Source organism: Neolamprologus multifasciatus, chromosome 13 (assembly GCF_963576455.1).
Source record: "Neolamprologus multifasciatus chromosome 13, fNeoMul1.2, whole genome shotgun sequence".
Classification (NCBI taxonomy): Eukaryota; Metazoa; Chordata; class Actinopteri; order Cichliformes; family Cichlidae; genus Neolamprologus; species Neolamprologus multifasciatus.
Genome location: NC_140451.1, coordinates 10,095,410 through 10,117,392, shown reverse-complemented (window position 1 = coordinate 10,117,392; position 21,983 = coordinate 10,095,410). Strand labels below are relative to the sequence as shown.

Sequence of the window (21,983 nt, the reverse complement as noted above, 5' to 3'; positions counted from 1 at the left end):
GACATAATTTAAAATCAAATCGGAGGTTAAAACTCGTTTGGACCCAGTCATGTCTTCTCTGTACCATTTAGGCGCAGTGTTACAAGGAATTTCCCTCTAGGCTGATTAGAATGACAATGGCTTGTGCTTCAAAGATTGCTGCAGATGTTATATATATATATATATATATATATATATATATATATATATATATATATATATATATATATATATATATATATATATATATATATATATATATATATATATATATATATATATATATATATATGGTGCAGGTATGCAAGATAAGGCAACCGTTGAACGATTTAAAAATCAGAGCTCTGGGAGGAGGCGAGAGCGTTTCCCTGCATGCAGTGTTGTCGGGCCAGGAGGGACCAATCCCTTTTCAGTGGGCTTTGCCGTTGCCATTCATGTGGCTGATGTTTGACTTGGTCACCTCAGTGCTGTAGAGACAGTCCAAGAAACCTCGGGAAATCTCCGTCACCAGGGATCTATCTGGGATGGCCTGGGCCATGCCGTAGATCGCTCCCTGCAAGAGCAGGAACATAAGTGAGCTTACAAACATCCAGACACATCATCTGTCTCCTAAAACAGGTTTTCTCTTAGCTACATACTTTCATACGCAGAAGGCAGCTGCATTAAATAAAAAAAAAAAAGTAAATTTTTTTTTTTTTTAAGTAAATTAAAAAGTTCCAGTTAAATGGCAGCACAGATGTTACAGTTTTTGTTTGTTTTTGTTACATTTGGATTCATATAACCTCTTGTACCTCTCCAATGTGATGAGTGAACTGACTGAAGAACAAATTAAACTTGAGAAATTGAGAAACTAACCTCTAATTATTAGGGGTGGGGGAAAAAAATCGATACTGTGTAGTATCGTGATCTGACTTCAGAGCATGTTGATCACCTCCTTTTTCTGAGCAAGAATCCTGACATTCCTTCACTGTCCAAATGTGTTTAACTTTTTTTTGGCAGCAATAAACATGACAGTTTACTTATTTTAATTTAAGACATGTTTTATTATAATTAAGTTTAAAACTTTTTTATTTAATGTAAAATTATATTTTGTTTTAATTTACTTTCAAATTCTTCAGTTGCTGAAGGGGCTGCATAGTTTTCATAAATTGCATAGTTCAGAATAGCTATAATTGTACCAGATGGTTGCATTCAGTTAAGTTGGACTAGACTGTAATACAAACCGTTCAGTTTGTCAACAATAAAACTGAAATGAGAGAAAGACTGAGTGTGAGACTTTGATATTAGATAAAATGAATATTGATAAAGATAAAGTAAATTTGAATATCGCAAAATATTTTAAAAAATTGCAATAATATCGTATCGTGCGTTAAGTATTGTGATAATATCGTATCGTGAGTTGTATGGTGATTCCCACCTCTACTAGTTATATGGAATTCACCTTAATCTGCAGCAAGATCTATTCTCACTGTTAACTACGCTGCTGACAAACCTGTCGGGCACAGTGCTGCTTGTCCCACGTGGGTGGAGTTTAAAAGCTGACACACAAAATAGCTGCTTGTGTCAACTCAAATCGAAGGTTTTATACAGCAACAATGCAAAATGACACTTCCCTTCCCAAAATACCCACAGAATGTTAAACAGAAAAGAAAGCTAAATACACTGCACTCAGCATGGTTCCTCTCCAGTGGCTACACTAGCGAGCACTACAAAGGTGAAGTCAGCTTGATTTGAATGATAAAGGTATAGTTTGGATCTACAGTAATATGTAATCTCCCTTGGTTTCCTCCTACAGTCCAAAGTCAGGTGAAGTAGCTGAATAAGGTATGAATTTATCTATATGCAGTAGGCTTAGACTGTGACCCTGTCATTACAATAGGATTACAACATCCTGTCATGGATCATCAAAGCAAAACTGTGATGTAATGATAAAGAAAGATTGGTGTCTTTGTGTTATTTAAACTTCTTAAAAAAAAACACATGGTGCTAAACTGTTAATGACGACTATGTAGATAAGTAAACCAAACTCACCATTCCTGTAGTTTTCTCTTTGGGGTTCTTCATGATGATGGCGACCTGCTCTTTGACATCACGAATAAAGTGATCAGCGACCCCTGGCTGCGTGTGCAAAACTGTGCAGCAAATGTGGATGCTGTGAAAGCAACGATTGTGAGGTGTAAATATTTATCATGCCATCACATTTACTGAGACGTTATCGTTTGTTTTACATCTACCTGGACGGGTACTGCAATGTGTTCAGATTCCAGCCCTTTGACGTCAGTGCGTTAGACAGACGGAAAATATCAAAATCATCCGAGCCGATGGCCACCACCGACACCTCCGGATCCCCAAACACAAACACCCCTTTTATCTTGCGGATTCTGACAAACAGAGAAGAAGACAGAAGAATGTTAAAGAAGATAATAAATTACAGAGTCTGTAATTTACTATGTTCAGTGTAACAAGTCTGTGTCTTACTCTGTTTTGATCTTGTGAGCTGTGCTGACGATCTTCTTGGTGGCGTCTACGTAGCCGCTCTCTCCCATATGCATCATGGTCGCCCAGCAGGCAGCGATGATTCCTCCTGGCCTGGAGCCCGCTATAGAGGGTGAGGCATAGATCCCCCCTTGCCAGTCAGCAGCTACAAAGTATTGGTATTGACGGTACTTTTTATCGCTGTAGAGGATCACTGAGGAACCTTTGGGGGCGTAGCCATACTGGAGAGAAACGTAACACATGCGCACAAGGTGCAGAATTAAAACAAGCATATCCCTGTACATACCACACATAGAACAATCTATGTGTGGTATGTATATATGCACACATGTATATTGTTCTAGAAAGGTTTGATCTGAAGGCTGTTCAGCCACTCCTTACCTTGTGTGTGTCTGCAGAGATGCTGGTAACACCTTTTACCCTGAAGTCAAATGGGGCGAGTGGGTAACCAGCCTTGGCCATGAACACAATAAGAAAACCACCCAGGCAGGCATCCACATGCATCGGGATGTTGTAGCGTATAGCCAGCTGCAACACATCGAGGGAAAGTGTGAGGTGACTTCACGGTTTTTGTCAAGAGTACATAAAAAAAAAAAATGGTGCACTTCTAACCTTGGCTACTTCCTCAATGGGATCTATGATTCCATGAGGAAACTGGGGAGCTGAGCAGACAAGCATGGCTGTGTTCTTGCTGATGGCTCTCCTCATGGCCTTGAAAGAGAACAAACAACACTGGAATAAATAATGCCTGGAAACAGAAGTCAGCACATGCTGTCTACGCGTGTTCTCTCTCACCTTCACATCCACTTTCATAGTTTTATTGTCGAGAGGAATGTGAACCAGCTTCATCCCGAAATAATGTGCCGCTTTGTCAAAAGCTGCGTGGACACTCACAGGTGCAAGGCTGCGGAAACAAAAGCAGGACACGAAAATGATTTCATGACTTTCTCTGGCAGGAACAAGCCTTGACACAGACCCTGTGTCCTGTAAAGCTCGGCTTACATTTCAGGGTGTTTGACGCCTCGCTCGTATGCGATGTCTCTGTATGCTTTGCAGGCCATCAGTATGCTCTCGGTTCCTCCTGAAGTGACCTGCACAAAGGAGCGGTAAGGATAAGACAAATTCATTCCACCTTTTCTAAATGTAGGGATAGAGATTTGTGCATCGGTCTGATAACAGAGTTGCAAAAAAGAAATCTTTGGGATCACCAGAATTTCTGCATCGATCATAAAAGTGGTCAGATATTCAGCAAAGTCTCATTATAACTTTTCATGACTTTGAGTTACAACACAAACTGCAATTTTATTTCTTTGTATTTCTATAAAGGAGACTAGACTAAAAGTGGGTTTTAAATTGTCCCTCTCTATTATTATTATAATTATTGTATAACTGTGACGGAAATCCTGCCGATATAGAAAATCAATCATTTTCTTGCAAGTGTCTACTGTATGGTGACTTACTGTGCCACAGGAGTTAGGCCCACCATGGAAGAGTGTGCAAGCCATTCTGACAACCTCTGCTTCCATCTTCCGTACGCCAGGAAAAATGTCTGGGTGGAGTGGATTGCTCCATGCAAAATCCCCATATACCTAAAAATAACCCCAAACAAACAAACAAATGAATGACAAAAGTAGTAAAGTGTTGCATAAACTGCTAACCTCAAACCAGGGTGAAACCAATGTCATCGAAAGGACCGACCAGGAAATGAAATCAAAAAATAACTTTGTTACTGTAAAAACTCCAAAATGTATTCAAGCTTGACCCTGGCCATTAATGCGTGGAATGCCAAAATCTGCAAATGTATACAGAGATGCATACCTTCACTAGGAGGTTGGTCAGTGACTCATCACCCCAGTACACTGCCCCAGAAACCAATCCCTTATCCCACTTCACCTCATCTGCAACAAAAGATTGAGACTTGAGAAATCACTGGCTTTCTCAAAGATATTATCCTTTTGAAAGATAAGTAGACAAGTTTTCTTATCAGCAATGAAGATTAGAAATACTTGGTGATACTGATAAAGAAGCAGGAATCTCAGGGCTGAATGAGGACTTACTCAGGGTGTCGTACTCCTTGATTTTCTCCATTACTTTGGCCTGAGAGAGACCTTTGGAGGGAAGCTCTGTGGTGTAGCTCATCCCCTCCTTGAGGGTAAATAGACTAGCAGACATGTCATCCAAAGCCTTGTTCAGCTGGCTCTGGATCTGATACAAAGAGAGGACAGAGTTACTTTACAGGCACAAACAGCAGTAGAGTAACGTAACCCATAACCTAAAATGGATATAGGAGAAGTAACAGTATTGCTGACTGAACAGAAGTAACCACATGTTATCACCAGAGCATCATCTTAATTGTGCCAAAGGTCTGTCATTCCCACCCAACCCCCTCCATGACTTTGATATGCAGTCATCCAAGAATGACTCATAATAACCCCAGACACTCGTCAGCACACACCAGAAGGGGGGAAAATAAAAAAGGGAAGAGATTTACCACTGATACTTACTGCCCCGCCAACGAAGGGTATTTTTCTGATGAGTCTAAAGCACTGCTTCTTGATTCGTGAGGTCAGACCTATTAACCAGAAAACACAAGGCAGCAGCTGTGGTGAAATGTTAGCATGCATGCATCCACAAATATTAAGCAGCTGACTGTGACCCATAATCACACGTTAAGGGAAGGCGTAGTCACGAGCCCCTTTCACTCTGCTCGCAAACACACTAAAGAGCTAGATTTTTACCAAGAAGCCACACTCTGACCTTTCCCTCTCAGAGAGCTACAGATGGCTGGCTCTGACCTACTCGCTGAGGAATTTAAGCACCGATTCATTGGAAGATCTAGAAAGTCGAGACAAATGATGGCTTTGCTCGGTTGTGCCGCAACTCTAGATAGTGTGCACTACATTAGCAGATGGTTAGCTGATTACATGTGTTATCTCAAGTCTCAAAGACTCTAGCAGGCCTACTTTGGACCCATTCTTATTGTGTGAAAGATTACTTTCTTGCTGGAAGAGGAAGCCTTTGACCCATAGTGCTCCCACTGTGGTGATCACTGTCACTCCGATGATCTGCCACGGCTCCAGATGGGCGCAGCGCGAGTTCACCTGCTGCCGGCCCTCCTCCAAATACAGCAGCACCATCTCCTTATACACCTCCAAGGCACTCTGGACATAGAGACACACAATATGCATTACAAGAGAAGTGCAGAGCAACCATCAGCTTTTCTCTAACAACAATCTGGATTTACAGAAGGCTCAAACTATTCAGTCAACAGCACTCATGTTTCCTGTGATACAGATCTCTTACGCGACTATGGTGATATGGGGAAGTTACCACTGAGTGCCATGTATTGAGAAAGTTAGTCACTGTTTGACAGCATAATAACTGCTTTCCTGCAAAATGAGGTAACAGTTAAATTTCAGCTCACTTAATCTGATTTTTTTTTTTTTTTTAAACAAGACACATAACTTGTGACTGTGCGATAGGAGCAGATGTACAGGCGTCCAGTAAAACACTGCAGGTCAGGCCATAAACCATCAAAGACAGTGACTGACAACACGTCCAATTACTTTAAGGGAAAGTAACTAATCTTTCAAGTGCGAGTACTTACTTTTGAAGACATTGCCAGACCTACAGATCCCACCCTCACACACTTTAAACGCACTCGGCACTTTTCCTGACTGTCAGGTGAAGAGACAGCCAGCACTCGCTCCACCAGGTGAAAGTGAGAGAACACGTTCAGCGAACTGTAGATCTACAAGCAGACTCCTCCCACTAGTCACATAACACATCCAGCCCGTTAAGGTAATCAGTCAGGATTAGACGAGACGGGAAAGACTGAGCTACAAATTTACGACGAGGTATAATTTACGTCTCTTTCAAAGCACGATCACAGGTGAATACTTTCCTGTCAGTTCAAATGTGTATGTAATGATTTAGCCCGAGGAGATCTAGGTGAGCCTTAATCACAGTGAAATGCCCGTCAATGGGATTGCATAAGCGCAGCAAATTTATCTTTGCATTATCTCCCTCACAAAGTCTTTTTACAACACAACAGCAGGCAGTTTGATCGTGAGGACTTGCCACCTCAGCTGCAATAAGAAAGCTTAAGGTTCAACAGCAGTATCTTAACTAATCACAATCTGTTCTGCCACAGCAAAAATAACACAATGAGGTGAGTCCTCTTAGTGCAACGGAAAGGCTGTTTACTGTGTGAAAGAACAACCTAAGATGTTGCCCCCCCCCAATTAAATCCTAGGTAAAGGGTTGTTAGTGAGCCATGGGAGTCCTACCCCCTGACCAGACAGCAGCTGCCATACCTGCCTGTTTTGGACAGCCTGTTCTCATACAGGTTTAGCAAGATCAGCTGCAAAGAGCTGACTGAAGCAACAGAAAATAAGCAACTAACATATGTTGAATGGGAAGCTTGACTTGAGTCATGACAGGCATGTAATTTAGCACACGGCCCATATTTGATTGCTGTCACACATCTGTCAACTAAACAAATAAATAAATACATGAATAAATAAATAAAGATTAGAGCACTTCCTTTTTTGACTCTACTTCAGCCTCAGATCCCACACACACAGCTTTCCCTCAGGAAAACTTACACCAGGTTCACACAAAGCCTCTTGTACCAGTTTTGTGCTACTCCTTGTTGAACAGTGGACACTCATTCTTTTGTTCACCCCCACCCTATACAACATTTAACTATTCTTCTAATGAGACCTTTTGTTGTTTCAAATGGGAGGTCATGTTCTTGTGGAAATATATTGGGCGTGAGGTGGTTGCTCCTGGATACATGAAGGAAAAAACAGTCAGCTTGCTAAAACATCACCAAAGCTCAAAGAGAGATGAGGAGATCACTGAGGGGGGAGAATAATTACAGATGTGGTGTCTGGAAATGTTTTATTTAAACCTCTACAAAGCCTCCAGACTGCCACAGTATCAAACGATATTTAGGTCAACATCAAAAGTATGTTTTTTGTTTAGTTTTTTTTTCCCCCCTTGAGATAATTCTTCTCTCTCCTGTGATGACCTGAAGGAGCTCAGAGTGATTTCTGCCCTGACAGCAGATCCGTGTCAGACCAGCTGCCATCTCCTGCCGTGTCTTTTGTCTGCCTCTGATTACTTCAATTAGAAAGAAAGAAAAAACAAAAAACAAAAAAAAAACACACTGCTTGCACAACCTTAAACAACTCTCCCGTGGGACTACTAAGAGTAGTGCTTTGTTTAAACTTCCTGCAGGTTTATGTTGAACAGGATTTCTACTTTTAAACAGAGGCAGCCACAATAAACAATAGTGAATGAGCCGCAAAACACGCACGCAAAGAGGAAGGATCTTATTTTATTAGACTTTAAACCAATAAAAGTGCACCATGAACCTGTAGTTACATCTTGTATACCATCTTTTTATACCAGGGCCAAAAAGTATCGATGAAAATTAAATGTTTCCTGAAAAACAACCATATGTCTGTAACACGAAGCTCTCTTAACAAGAGTGCCTGCCAGTGTTTGTGGACTCGGAGCATCCCTCACAGCAAAACAACTCGGGCCATTAGCTCACTTCAGTACTGATAAACAAGTCTGCTTCTTCGGGCGTCCTGAAGCCGCACTGTCATTGTCCCGTCTGCCACACTGCCTGTAACGTGAGACGGAGAGAAAGTACAGAGACACCTACCCAGTAGTCCATGTTCTCGAGGCAAACTGTCACCGAAAGTTCCCTTTATTTAGCCTGCTTCTCGGGAAAGTCACCTCCAGCAGCCTTTGCTATGAGTCCTCTACTCTCATCTACATGCTACTACCAAACACAGCAGCAAGCTAACCCTGATTGAGGAAGTAACAAATACACTCGCCTATAACTGCACGCGGTCTGCGCATGTGTAGATCTGATGACGCTGTGCCGCTGTGAAATCTACCAATCTACCAGGCACCGCGTGCTTTGTAGATCTTCTCTCCGAGTCGCAGGAACGTCGCACGTTTTCACACCCACAACTGGATGTGAAATGCTGCGTTCAGAGACGCCACGTAAAAGACAATTCACCGTCATGTGAGTCCAGTAATGCCATGGAAACCACCGTATTTATTGAAATATTTACGCCTCGAGTCAGTGACCTTTACCCCAGAAATGTTTGACGAGCAGACACCAAAGTACCTTTTCGTAATAAATCTTAATTTATCGACATTTATTCAGATGTATGACTGTGCATTGCTCAGATCATTTCGGCATTTGAGTTTTCTTCAGCGGAGAACAATCAATTTTTTGGCATCCTAAAAAAAGGTATATATTACTAAGGGTCACATTCTCTGATTCTCCGATAATTATAAAGACAGATAATGGCTCTCATTCCTTGATAGACACGTTCTTGTTTATAACTGGATCATACTCGTTTACTTTTATTCTACTTAAAGTATACATATTTTAACATCAGTGAACGCCTCATTTAGCATTTTGTGTAACAAGACGAAATTTTGTCTAGAAGGGAAAACAGCGCCGCGGAGCTGCCGGATACTGTAACTGCACATCTAAATACACTAATTTTGAGTGGGATATCGTCTGTTGTAGACAATTAAAAAAGTAGTTGTACAGCTGCCGTTTTATTGATAAAATTAAATTGGTCGTCTTAAAAGAACATAAATAAAAAAGTTATAAAACTAGGTTGACTTGTGGAATAAGGCTAAACCAACACAATAACCCAGACACATTATGTGTTTTGCTCTTTTGTTGTTATAGTGGTAACTGAAGTCCATGTAGTTAAATTGCCCTGGATAGTCTGTGCGTCACTTTTATCACATTTACAGTTGAGCTCTTCATCTGTTTGTCATATAAAACCAGTTAAAACACCCTAAATATAATTCTTTTAGCCTGAAATGTATTTATTTTTTCCCCTAAAGTGACCCAAAATATACAAAATTCAAACATTTTAAATTTTTAGCCTGTGGTACAGGTGTTATCAAATCTTGTGCAATGAGGCTGTTCTGAGGTAAACCTGAAACTTTTATGTTTTGTGTTCTAAGTGTTACACTATTAAAAAAAAAATGTTTATATCAATCATTATAGACGATAGTGATGATATTTTTTAATGATACAGAACTGAGCAGAGTGTTTAATGGATGTAATGGTTAGAAATGTTTATACAATAATTCCCAATTGTTCCAGAATGATGTTCTCGCCATTTTCACTTTCAATAAAACATATATGAGTTATTATGACTGTTCTTTTTCATTTCTTAAGTAAAGGAAGATATGATATTACTGATAATAGATGTTTTTCCTCTAAAAATGAGTGCTGTAATACCAGTAAAATAGATTCCCCCTGCTTTCTGAAACAGTCATTAAGGATCAATCATATATTTATTGCTGTTCAGTGGGAATTTTTATATTCTAAATAGATCTATTGTTCAAAATTGAATATAGGCACTTGTTATGAACAAAGTCTTGGCAGGGGGTCAATTTTTACATGCATCTTACTATGTGTATATATCATATATACTATGATGTATACGAATAACCCAAATTAAACACCTGAAATATGACAGGTTTGAAAACTTCTCCAGAATTGTGCTTTTAGGCTAATACAATTGTTTGGGATTTTGATATGGAAGCTTTCACCCTTTAGATTGTGTTACTTTCATCAAACAACTCAGCTGAACTGACTTTTTTTTCTTTCTTTTTTTGTTAACTGTTCATTGTGATTCACTAGAGTTGTGAAAAAAATTGGGCAATTAGTGCATATGTTTGTTGAATTACAAGTTTATCAAATAATTTCTTTATTGTCTTACTGAATATACAACTCTGCAAATAAAATCACATTTTTGATTTATTCAGGTACGTTCCTGCCAGCAGACAGACAAGTAAGCGCAAATCCACCATATTTCTTTACGTGTTCTGTAGAAGACTAAAATAGTCTTCATAAATTAAAAACGCCAAAAGAAATAACTTTTTATAAATAGGTTAACTTTACTGTCTAAATCAAACATTTATAACTGATTAAAACCTTAATGTTACATGTCCCTTGAAGCTACCATCCCCTCCCGGAAAATTCAACATTTGCTCTTTTTTTATCTACAAAGAGCCGCTAATAAAACGAGGTTTCGCAAATAAGCTATCAGAAACAAAGAAAAAACATTATGTAGTAGTTTAGAGGGTGAAAGGGGGCGACTTGCAGCCACCGTCCTATTTGTGTTTAAAATCTCCAATCTTTACAAAAAGACAAACTGTCTCCAAAGGACACCTATTCCGCTATAATTGGTGTACACTGTCTTCAAAAGCTGGGGTGAGAGGTACAATGCCTTGCCTGTGAAAGGAAACTCCAAAGCACATTAAAAGTGAATTACTTCTTGTGTAAAGTGTGTTCGGGGTCATGCTGGTCACGACGCGCGCACTTCTCCAAAAGCGCACACGTCTCCAAAGGCGCACTCCATACTTTCTAAAAGGCAGTCATATTGTTGAGGGGTCTCACAAGAGGTGTACATATGGCATCCGGGTTGCAATTAAATGTTTTTAAGATGTTTTTCCTTTCTTGAAGAAGTTTCCTTTTCCTTTTTTTCTCTCCCGGCAGCTCTTTGCTAGAAAGAACAAGAGGAGGGGGGCACATTGAATGGCTTCGCTGCTAGTTTGGGATGACAACAATCTGGTCAGCGAGTTGTTGGACTTTGATTGTCCCCCTCAAAACGTCCTTCAGACAAAAAGCCGAAGACGAAAATAAAGCCCCACCTGGTACCTCTGTTTGCTAAAATAATAATAAATAGATTTCGTTTAATAAATAAGCAAAGGAGACTGTAAAGTGAAGTAGCAGAGGAAGTATTAATCAGGAGCATCAGGCAGGTATCACCTGCTCGGTAGCTTGCTTAGTTTATTGTTAAATATTGTTAAATCACTTTTCGTACCAAGTCTGCTCCGATATCTACCATTACCACAGCAACTGGCCGCTTATGTTTGCCTATACTTTGCATAACAAGCAGGACACTACAGCACACTGATAAAAAATCAAGGAGAGAGACTGACAACTTCAACCCACACCTGTCCACGATATCCTAATATGGATTTGGCATCAATGAATATTTGTAAAGTGGTAATATTCAGTTTACTTTAGACTTTTCGGGCCTTTTATAACAGCAAGGCACCATCTCCTATCTCCCTAGTATATTTGTCCAGTTTATTGAAAGCATATGGTTATCAGATTGTTCCCAAAACACATATTTAGACAGAAAGTTAAGGAGAGCTTTTTGTGATCCTTTGTTGGCAATTGTAAATCATGCTTGAGCCCCGCCACGCTTCCTTTTCCTCCCTTACCCAGGCTAGAACGTATCTGCTCACTGTTGACTCATTTTACTAATCTTTAATGTGTTAAAATAAAGTTTTATTAGAAAATAGCAACGCGTCACTGAATTGTGGCGATCTTGGACAAGTTTTTGGAGATGTCATAGCGCACAGACACAGGCTCACATTATAGAAGAAAACGAGCTTTTATTGTTGCGAAACACAAAAAGACCCTTTGTATCATCGATTTACACAGCGGATTTCACCTTCCCACCTCTCCTTTTTTAGTTTGCTCCATGCGTAATTGTCTTATCCAAATACCGGAGCTTTGCGCTCTAACGCAAGAAGCAAATGTTTATCCAAATATATGCCATTTAAAAACAACACTTGTTTAATATAGGTAAAGTTTTCTGAGCTAACAAAGAGGTAAAATAATCTTTAAAAAAGACTCATCGAAGCAATAAGTAAGGACCAACTTCAAGGAGCTTAAAGTTCTTTTAACGTCCGCCTTACCAGGTAGTGTGATGTGCGCAGAATCGCAAAGAGTCTCTCAATCTTTAACAATAAACAATAATAAAATAATAACTACAGAGAACTTTTGCATTTTCTTCTTCATCTCGGTTTTTAGCGTACTCTGGTGCACATGGAGCTGATTTTAGAAGCCAGTCTGGCAATAATGTGCTCTGCAGGGCATGTGCCGATGTTTTGAGTGCGTAAAATGTGGCATTAAAAGTACCTCTTATGGATAGAGATCGGATAATATTTCCAAAATAAAACTTTGTGTACAGTGATATTTAATTAAACACAGTACAAATATTGACTACGGTTCCAACTTTTGCGCATAAAACTAAACGTTGCTTATTTTAAACCATTGCGAAAGTCTTTTCATAAACACATTATGATTTACTATAACAATAAACGATAGTAAAGATGAAGACAGCTAGCCTTGAAAGCTTTAATGGGAATTAAAGATCATCTGTATGATGTATCACATCATATATACAAGATCCATATTGTGTCTCGTGTCAAGCTTCTTTTTTTTTTTTTGTTGCTAGACCAGCATCTCACTAGACAGAAACAAGCGCATGACCTCACTAAACCGAGGTCAAAGCAAAGCTCACAAAATGTTTTGGTTTTCTTTTCCTACCAGGACCTCCAGCATTAGTTTAGTGAATAGCTGGCATAATGATAAATACAAGCAATAAACAGATATATTAAGATTCCCAGAGTGGTAGTTTAGGACCAGCACAATCCTGAACGCTGCATGTTTGTTGCCCCCAGACAAACGTATGGAAATCGGCTCGTAATGTTTACCTTCTCCAAGAAAAAAAACATGAAATCGGAGTATTATTAGCCTGACATACATTCGTGGCACTTTGCCATCCACGTGTATTTAATTAACTATTACAATGAATACACAAAGAAATGCAAGCACACTGAAGGATGAGGGAGAGGGTGAAGGACTCGCTGCCTGGAAGCTGATTGGCCACTCGAGGAGCGCTGTTGATTCAGGCGTCCACGGTGCAAAAAACAGATAAGATAAAGGCCATATAAAGTGACAAGAGATGCGCATCCATCCCTCACTGTCACCTGCACATATACACTGTCTGCTGCCTCCAGCTACAAGAGCGGACTACGTCTTTATCTCAGCTTCGCCTGTCAGGAGTAGGCCTACAAACGTAAGTGCGACTACACTCATTCAGCAGAAGTTTTTTTTTTTTTTTTTTTTTTTTTTTTTTAAATATGTCCTTTAATGTTTTTCAGATATTTCCTTTCTAGTTACTGGTGCAGTTGCATTGTTATTTTTAATCAGTTAAAACGTTTAACGAACTCAGGGTGTAGATGCACGTTTCAGTCTCGTAGAAAAAATGGGAAACGTGATTTCCAGGGTTTGTGGCACATCTCAGGGCATCATTTGGAGTTTCTTTTTCTCTTTATAGCCAAGCTGTCTCATTGGCATCAGTTTTGATTATTTTCATCTTCTTCGTCGGCACAGGATGTATCCTAAAGTAATCTGCGTCCCCGACGCCCTGCGCAGGTTTTCTCCAACACTGCGCCACCGAGTGAACGAGGCCGGTGACACTTCAGGAGACTCACGAGGACAGCTCCCGCGAAAACCAGCGACTGTTACTCGAGACGTGTCCTCAGTGAAAAACCCCAAACACAGATGTGAGCAGTCCGGGCAGCGGGGCAGGCGAAGGATGAAGGCGAACGATAGAGAGCGCCACCGCATGCATAATCTGAACTCCGCCCTGGACGCGCTGAGGAGCATCCTGCCGGCTTTGCCAGAAGACGCGAAACTAACAAAGATCGAGACTCTGCGATTTGCCCGCAACTACATCTGGGCTCTGACCGAGACTCTCCGGATGGCAGACCAACACGCACACACTCAGGACTATCTGGCATCAGATCTGAGCAGCCCGGCAAGCGTTTTATCTGCCGAATGGGACTCAGCATCACCTTCAGAATGTGGTTATGGGACCAATGCTGACTTTAGCCACAGAAGCTCTCTCACCGCTGTTAATGAGATGAGCTGCAGAATCTTCCCAGGAGAGGAATCCAGCGCCATCCCCGTTACCTTTTGTTTCAAGTCCCTGTGTGCTGACAATGACCTGACGAGTATGTGGCACTTTTGACTCTCTATACCGCTCCATCTCACATAAAGAAGACATTTGGGTGCAAGCAGCAGTTCCCCGTCCGCTTTAGCGAGGTTACTCTTAAGACCAGGTCCAAAGACATTAGTTTCCCCATGTTCAGTGTTTATTCTTCAAAAGCACTTAAGGTTGGTTTTTTTTTTTTGCTTTTTTAAAAAAAACAACAACTGTAATTCAAATCATTCTTTGTTTGAAAGCAATTTAATGATCATGTGGCACCCCTAATATTTGCAGTCCTACAATCAGTGTCACTAAAAGAAAAGAAAAAGAGCACCAAGGGACAATTAATAAACCAGCACGACATGAGAGAATTTGTTCAAGCTAAAAAATATTTATTTGGCAATTATATTCAAATGTATTTTGCTGTATAAAACAATGTTTATTTATTCAATAAAAACTGTAGAAAACATTTTTTTTTTCCCTTTAACAGGGATGGGAATATTCTGGCTTTCTTTTGCTTCCATGATTCAAAAGATGCTGAAATGTACAAACAGTATCAAAACATAGTGGTGGTCATTGAAATTATTTTAAATGATACAAAAAAAAAAAAAGAAATGCCATCTTACAGTATTCACTCGTTTTTCTTTCTTATAGGCCAACGTTTTTGTGCAAATCAACATTTTCAAACACGTAGTTCCTTACTGTCCTGCCTACCAGTGACAGTACTGAAGTATAGTGTGAAAGGAGACCAGTTCATAGTCTTACGAGTAGCATTAGCTAAATATTGTAAGTCTCGGTTTATGTCTTGGTGTCCTATAGTGGCGTGCAGTCCGAGGCCGAGCTCAGTGAGGGGAACTACTTGGGAAAGACTGTAACCACGTCGTAGCCCTCGGGTGGAGTCACTCGCTCGCGTGCGTGCGTCTCACAGTAAATCTGGTTCTCCACAAAGAAATGTCCCTTCTGTTTTAGGTTGACGTTGCAGTCTGTGCAGGTGTAGCACTCGGGATGACGGAACTTGTCCCTCAGCTTCACAACCATCCCTCTGAAGTGTAAATAAAAACAAAAATAAGTGAGAATGGCAGTGAGGGTCGCTGTCTATAGGAAAGAGCATCTTCTGATCGAAGCTGATCAAGTTAGAAAACCTAAACACATATTTACTTTTAGATCTCAAAGGTGTTTTGGAGAAAGATGAACATCAGGAAATGTCTGAGTCAGAAATTAGGCCTGATTTATAACGTTTTGCTTGCCATTACAGGCACGTTCCATGTTCCCACTTCTCAAAACAGCACAGACATGAAAATGTCAGAAAATGAAGTGATACTCTCGTACAGTATCTCAAAAAGTAAAGGACTGAAATGACCCTGTGGGAGAAAAGATTCGGTGTCGTATTCTGTACACTAGGATTTTATAATCTGGCTTTAACATCCACAACGGAAATAATGGTAAGAAACAAAAGCAATTAATCTATTGCTAAAAAAGCCGCATATTATAAGCCAGCACTGGTGAACCCGTGGTAGACCTGTTCCTGGTAAACCCCATACTAAACCCTCGGCATGGCAGATTGAAGTAGAAGTTTCTAAACTTAGATCTTCTCATGGGACAGTGTGCTAAACATCTGTATGAAGTAAAGATTTTCAAGGATACTCTTAAAGAAAGGAAAATAAAACATTTATGAACCTTTCTAAAAATATAAAAAGCAAAATTAAAATATCTCCCAGCAGCAGGAATTAGGAAACAAGTGTTGTTGTTACTTCATTTGACCACAAGGTGGAGACACAGTATTTCTCCCAAATGCTGCTAGATTCAGATGAACACAATCTAGAGGCCTACAGAGTTCAATCTTGACCATAAAATACTTACACAATCCCAGATCCACATTTGTCACACATGGGTAACTTCTCTGTGTTCCCCACTGATGCTCCAACCTTTGTTGTGGGTGCTTTCACACTCCTGAAGCCTGATGGTTTATCCGAGTCTCCTACAAACACCAAGAATAGACTGAAAATCTTGATTGGAACTAAAAGATAACAGTCTACCAAAAAGCAAACATTGTTTAAAAACAAAATATAAAAATATTGCCCCTTAAAGTAAATGGAAAAAGCATGGTATCAGTACCTGTCTCAAGAATCTCCTGAAGCACCTTGAATGAAGCAGACTGTCGAGGAGGCTCGTCAGACTCTTGATTCTCCTGCAGCATCTTGTAGACTTCGGAATCTGCGACTATGGGCGGTCGCTTACCTGATGGCTCTGATGGAGCACTAGAAAGAAATTGGGCACGTTTCAGCAAGGAAAAAAAATAAATAAAAAATCATATTCAGCAACAGTATTTTGATACATAATCAGACTGGCAGTAAAAGCCCAGGAGATCACAGTGCTAATTCAGCACAAAAAACCACCAATGAATGATCCTTCTCTTGTGTTTTACTTGTTTTAAACATAGACTTAAGTGACATCATTTTCTTAAGTCATTGGATTAGTAAATACTGGCTCCATCTGCTTGGAAGCAATATTCACACTTTAATGATTTGTTGAAGCACAGCAGCCTTTCGGGAGCTGGCCCACTACTGTAAATTTTGCAGTTAGCAGTTACAGCCAAACAGTGTGTACATGTACTTCTCCTCCAGAAAGGATTCAAATAAATGACAGTGTGTTTAAGAGGTTTTGTGTATTTCAGTATTGAAGTAATCCTCTAAAACAAATGCATTTCCAGTTTCCCCAATTCAAAAATGAGTATTTGGAAAATACTCTACTCTACTGCCCACAATGATTATTTACTCTGTGAACCAAGCAGAGCCCAGCTGGACTAAACTCACTCGTCCTCACATTTTCAATACTGATTGATTACCATCACTTAAGCCCATCTTACTTGTTCGGGGGGTCATTAGCCGTAGTAATGGTCTTGACTTCATCCACAGCTGAGTTGAAGTCCTTGATATTCTCTGAAGAGTACAGCCCAGATGGATTATTGTACTGGTTAGTCACCACTTTGGAGCCGAAACCAGTGAAAGGCAGGGCGCTCCTGTTGTGGGTCGAGCCTATGTGTTTCACCTCCTGCAAAAACCAAGCTGCAAAAGTTAGGAGAGTGCAATATTTATGAAATTCAAGTGTGATTGAAACAAGCAATACTCTCTGTGCACACCTGATGAGCTATACAAGTTTTGTTTCTTAACTTGCGCATGTACAAACATGCAGTGTTCGCTAAGTGGGTTAGAAATATGGCTTAAGGTTTGAAAGTGACTGGCCTATTGTGTTTTAAGCTTCACTTTCAACAACACTTTTCTTGAAAACAGACTTGGAAACTTTGAGCGGTTCTGTCTTTTTAAAGCAGCTTCCAGTCTGATACAAAATCACACATAATTTAGCAGGATAATGACTGTGGACTCTGCCTTAATTATACCTACGTGGCTAACTTTAACGACAGATGCGTCATGACACTGGCATGCCATCACAGTGGGCATACAAATACCACCAAATCTAGCTCATGCTTCACAGTGGGAACACGGAAATGCCTCCAAATATAGCTCATGCTTCAAGCTTCTAAAAGTGCAAAATCTCCCCGAGTCTCTGCGAGCAAGATGACTTGCGCAAAGGAGCTGACAATACTTACATAAAACAAAAGAGTGAAGCAACATTTTCTAGAGAAGTGCTTGAAATATGTGTTAATATGTGTGTGGGAGAAACAAAAAAAACAAAACACTAGTTTTGTGACTTGTGAAACACACACACATACACCGGGCCTGAGACACCATTTCCTACATGAATTCATACTTTGGCCTCAACTTTCCACTCAGCGGGCAGGAACTGAGGCTTGCGTCAGGGCTTGGCTGATAAACTACTGTCTCCTAGGAAACCTCCTGTTGGTAAGTAAACAATGACTTCATCATGAACAGTAGTAGGATATAAATAAAAAAAAAATTAAAAAAAATCCCCAAGCCTTTGCAGGCATGGAGAGGGCAGCACTCTGGCTTCCAGAAACTGAACGGCTACTCGATTTCACTCTAAATGACAAAGCTGGAGGAGTCACTTTTTTAAAGTTCATACAGCTTTGATGCTGACACACACCCGTGGTTCTGATGCAAGATTCATCTTGTAGGGATGCGTCTTCCCCTCCTCAGATGACAGCGGCGACCACAGTTTTGTTTCTGACCTGAGGAAGACAGGAAGGCAAAACAAGGCTTGAAAGATGATCTGAGGATTCAGTAACATAAAAATGCCAGGATCGCCTGCGTGTTCCTGTGTATCAGCACGTGAACGCAATATTAGGGCTGTGTCTTTGAATGCAACAGAGCCCTTGCAGGCATGCTCATGTTCTTGTTTATCTTGCAGTTAAGCCCATCCTTTCATGCATTCAATATGACATCGCTTAATGGGAGCAAACATATGTGGTTCCAACCGTCTGTCAAATCCCTTTTGATACGACTCCTCAAAAGTCATCAGTCGTGAGTAATTTACAATACGACACAGCAGAGCAATGCGGGATTGCAACATGGTAAAAACCAGTAAAACAAACAGAACTGCTGTTTAAAAATCACTGAATAAACATGATGTCACTCGCTGAACACCTGGATTGCAGCTGAGCCGTCTCACATTAATCACTCTTTTGAGCCTATGGCTACGCAGATCAGAATGGCACATTTAGACACAGCTTACCTGTCTATGGAGAGCACCATTTCCTCTATGCAGCCCTTTATCTTGTTCTGCGCCTCCAAGTGAGTCATGTTCTCTGTTGGTTCTCCATCGATGGCAAGAATTATATCCCCGATGCATAGATTTGCTTGGGCTGCTTTACTTCCGGGGTTGACCTACAACACAGGACATAAAAATTATAAAATTAGAAGCCACTTGTGCACCATAATTACGAATATATGGAAAATGCACCTTCTAATTACAGCCTAAAGGCTTCCAAGTCAAAACAGTTGAGTGCCATTGTTTTAAACCTGACCTTCAAGAACCTTTAAGCAGCTGTCTTTGTTAACAGTAAACAGAAGCGAAGGCACTTGCAGAGTCAGGATAAAAGCTTCCTGGAGCCCAGATTCTCTATCTGAGATAAAAGCCTAAAGCAGGGAGAGGGACCAGTACAGTCCAGGAATTCCTAATCACTTTTCCATGGGTGGGGTGGCCTGACCACAGTAATAACCTTCACAAGAGGGGAAAAATGCAGTGTAGGCTCAGAGGAGTGCTTTGCTAGCTATAATCCGGTTCATTACTGCCACAAGAGCAGCACCCTGTATGAAGCTTAATAAAATCTTAGCGCTAGTGAACACCAGTGAGGTGTGTCAGCTGTCAGCTCATGACAAAGAGGCTCCGATGGGTCCATGGTCATTCAGTGACGTCAAAGCATGGAGTTTAAACTTTTAAAATCACGCTTTAAATCTTAAGTAAATTCTGTAGGAGACAAAATATGACAACCATTGTTTGGGATTTTGGGATTTCTGGTTCGACTATTATAAAACTACTGTTTTAAAGTAGCTTTAACTCAGTTAAAGACTGAAAAAGATACATAAAATCACAATTCATCAGCAAAAATATATTTTACCTTGAATAAAAAAAAAAAAGTATGTTTTTAAATATTAAGTGGGGTCCACGGACCACCGCGTTTGCTCCTTGAGGTAGCACTAGCAAAAATTGCCGCTAACTTAACTTTTAATTACAATAAACTGAGAAAGCTAACGCTAGTTTAGCCGTTCGTTAGCCCTCCGGTTAACACAAGCTAACCGTTAATCGTCAACCAGCCTTCAGTAAAGTCGCGGGGAAACAATGAGAGGTGAGAGTCCAGGTGCGGTTACACTGAAATGCGGGGGAGAAACTAACAATAAAACGAACTTACCCGGGAAATAGCCAGTGGCTGCTCGAAGTCCTTTCCTCCAACCAGCCTGAACCCCCAGGGGCCGGGACCCTGCAATGCCACACGGAGAGGCATGGTGTGAAAGCTTTGAAACAGAGCCGACGGTGGTTAAGGAGCTGCCTCAGACCTCTGGTTCACTTCCTACTGCAATATGACGTGGAGTAATCAATGGTTAAAAGTTTGAGGCTGACTGCAACTCCACCGCATTAGTGGAGGGGGAGGACCCTCGGATTACAGTTGGACGAATAGATTTTGAAGTTTCCTCCCTGATAAGTGAGACCGAAGATCGTGTATGAAGAAGATGGATCACTCGCATACATATGTGTACTCGCGCATACGCCACTGACGTGCAGAATTGTGGGATTAAGCCACCATACTGGGTGAGTAAGCCCCTTGGACACAGCGACTGAGTAGTGGCCATCATTTTCTTCGTCACGTGTTTATCTTATTAAGAAAATCTGAAGCAATGAAAATACTGTTGTGTGGCTTATGACACTAGTTATCAGGGTCCCTTCCCAGGGCTTCAACTCACACCTTGCCCTAGGTGACCTCAATAGGGTGGGGCAAGCTCTCACAGTTGTTTCACCCTTATTTATTTGTTTGTTTAACCTTTATTTTATTTAACCATGAAGTCGTTTAAGATTAACATCATATTTTCAAGGGAAACCTGGTTTCAACCCCCAGTGAGGGCAATGACCAACGCCTTTCTCCACACAACTCACACGATCACTATGGGTCCTTCAGGACCACCTCCAAAGAGGACACTGCCTTTATGGGTTAAATGCTTGGGAAAGTCCACCTTTTGTTTTTAGAACAGAAGAAATGTCTTGTATGAGGGCCGAAACGTCTTCACAAACTTAAAAAAAGTCCAGTTGCCTTCTTTTTCTCAAGCTCTCAAGACCAACATGACCTGGATGACTGAGAATCTGCACAGACATGGTTAGACTTGAGCATGACGTGTAAGTGATTTCAGGATTCACAATCTTTGCACTGCTAATGGCCGCATTAGTAATGCTGGTGTGATAAAGAGAATGCATGTTTGAGCCTGTAATTCTGCCTGGAGCAGTTAAAGCTCAATCAAGTCACTTTACATTGTTGTGATTATTAAAATCAAACTTTTCCTGGTACTGGTCTGGTGTTGAATGTGCAAGAATGTGTTTAGTATTGCTGCTAAGGTTAAAAGAAGCATGTGAAGACTGAATCTGCGCTGGACTGGGAGTAAGTTGTTTCGTTTTGGATGTGTTTCTGTAAGGACTGCTAAAGTCAGCATGTCTGCTTGAAGGTGAACCACCATATGTGATGGATGAATCACATCCTGACTGGGCTTCAACACTTTGTTTGAGTCACTCTGAAGCACACCCTGCACACTCATAGCGCCCGCATTTGTGGAGCATGATGGATCCAAAACACAAGCAGAGGATGAGGATTAGAAGGGTCAATCGTTCATAAATGCAGAAGAAAAATGATGAAGAAAACATTTAGAGGAAAAAAAATACTACAAGAAGTCACTAATTTTATTACATCTCTAGTTGTTATTAATTCTTGTTAATTATGTTTTTATCTTGTCACTTTAAGCCTTGATTATATTGATACACGGGCAGCTGGAAACACCTCCTGCAGACTAGTAAATCCTGTTACCCTTCTTTGAAGTCTCTGCAGACGAGTCCACGTGGTCACAAAAACAGGCAGGCACGTGGATGAGTGCCGATGTGAAGCACTGAAGCATGCTATAGCTTGGTCCCAATTCAGTGACTGCATCCTTCCAATGCTACAGAGTAAGAGGAAAGGACGGTACTGAACAGGCAAGGCAG

At 40.7% G+C, this 21,983-nt stretch overlaps 3 protein-coding genes across 6 annotated transcripts; 1 reads left to right on the top strand and 2 right to left on the bottom strand.

Annotated features, from left to right (window-relative positions):
• Positions 1-258: 258 nt before the first annotated feature.
• Positions 259-8,330, bottom strand: sgpl1 (sphingosine-1-phosphate lyase 1). 4 transcript variants are annotated; one of them, XM_085183293.1, is made up of 14 exons: positions 6,083-8,330; positions 5,471-5,636; positions 4,980-5,047; positions 4,533-4,680; positions 4,294-4,373; positions 3,936-4,064; positions 3,478-3,566; positions 3,271-3,379; positions 3,088-3,186; positions 2,857-3,003; positions 2,458-2,696; positions 2,214-2,360; positions 2,011-2,131; positions 259-532 (listed from the first exon to the last, which is right to left on the bottom strand). In XM_085183293.1, the coding sequence occupies exons 1-14, from the start codon at positions 6,092-6,094 to the stop codon at positions 389-391; spliced, it is 1,698 nt and encodes a 565-aa protein (XP_085039419.1). In that variant the 5' UTR covers positions 6,095-8,330; the 3' UTR covers positions 259-388. The 4 variants fall into 4 exon arrangements, with proteins under 4 accessions (XP_085039419.1, XP_085039418.1, XP_085039420.1 ...); XM_085183292.1 differs by having other exon boundaries at positions 8,153-8,330; XM_085183295.1 differs by lacking the exon at positions 259-532 and adding an exon at positions 1,088-1,925 and having other exon boundaries at positions 1,982-2,131; positions 8,153-8,330.
• Positions 8,331-13,487: 5,157 nt separating this feature from the next.
• neurog3 (neurogenin 3) lies at positions 13,488-14,942 on the top strand. The gene has a single exon (XM_085183126.1). It carries the CDS (start codon positions 13,731-13,733, stop codon positions 14,367-14,369), a length of 639 nt encoding a protein of 212 aa, XP_085039252.1. The 5' UTR covers positions 13,488-13,730; the 3' UTR covers positions 14,370-14,942.
• pdlim1 (PDZ and LIM domain 1 (elfin)) lies at positions 14,699-20,405 on the bottom strand. Its single transcript, XM_085183125.1, has 7 exons — positions 20,155-20,405; positions 18,978-19,129; positions 18,390-18,474; positions 17,194-17,378; positions 16,443-16,585; positions 16,188-16,305; positions 14,699-15,369 (listed from the first exon to the last, which is right to left on the bottom strand). Exons 1-7 carry the CDS (start codon positions 20,245-20,247, stop codon positions 15,183-15,185), a joined length of 963 nt encoding a protein of 320 aa, XP_085039251.1. The 5' UTR covers positions 20,248-20,405; the 3' UTR covers positions 14,699-15,182.
• Positions 20,406-21,983: the final 1,578 nt, after the last annotated feature.

Coding starts and splice junctions, on each gene's coding strand:
- sgpl1 (XM_085183293.1), bottom strand. Junction 3,567..3,935: donor GGCCTAACTCCTGTGGCACA/GTAAGTCACCAT, acceptor TCCTTTGTGCAG/GTCACTTCAGGAGGAACCGA. Junction 2,132..2,213: donor ACATTGCAGTACCCGTCCAG/GTAGATGTAAAA, acceptor TTGCTTTCACAG/CATCCACATTTGCTGCACAG.
- neurog3 (XM_085183126.1), top strand. CDS start 13,731: ATGTATCCTAAAGTAATCTGCGTCCCCGACGCCCTGCGCAGGTTTTCT.
- pdlim1 (XM_085183125.1), bottom strand. CDS start 20,247: ATGCCTCTCCGTGTGGCATTGCAGGGTCCCGGCCCCTGGGGGTTCAGG. Junction 17,379..18,389: donor ATCTTGCATCAGAACCACGG/GTGTGTGTCAGC, acceptor TGGTTTTTGCAG/GAGGTGAAACACATAGGCTC. Junction 16,586..17,193: donor GCTAATGACCCCCCGAACAA/GTAAGATGGGCT, acceptor ATTTCTTTCTAG/TGCTCCATCAGAGCCATCAG.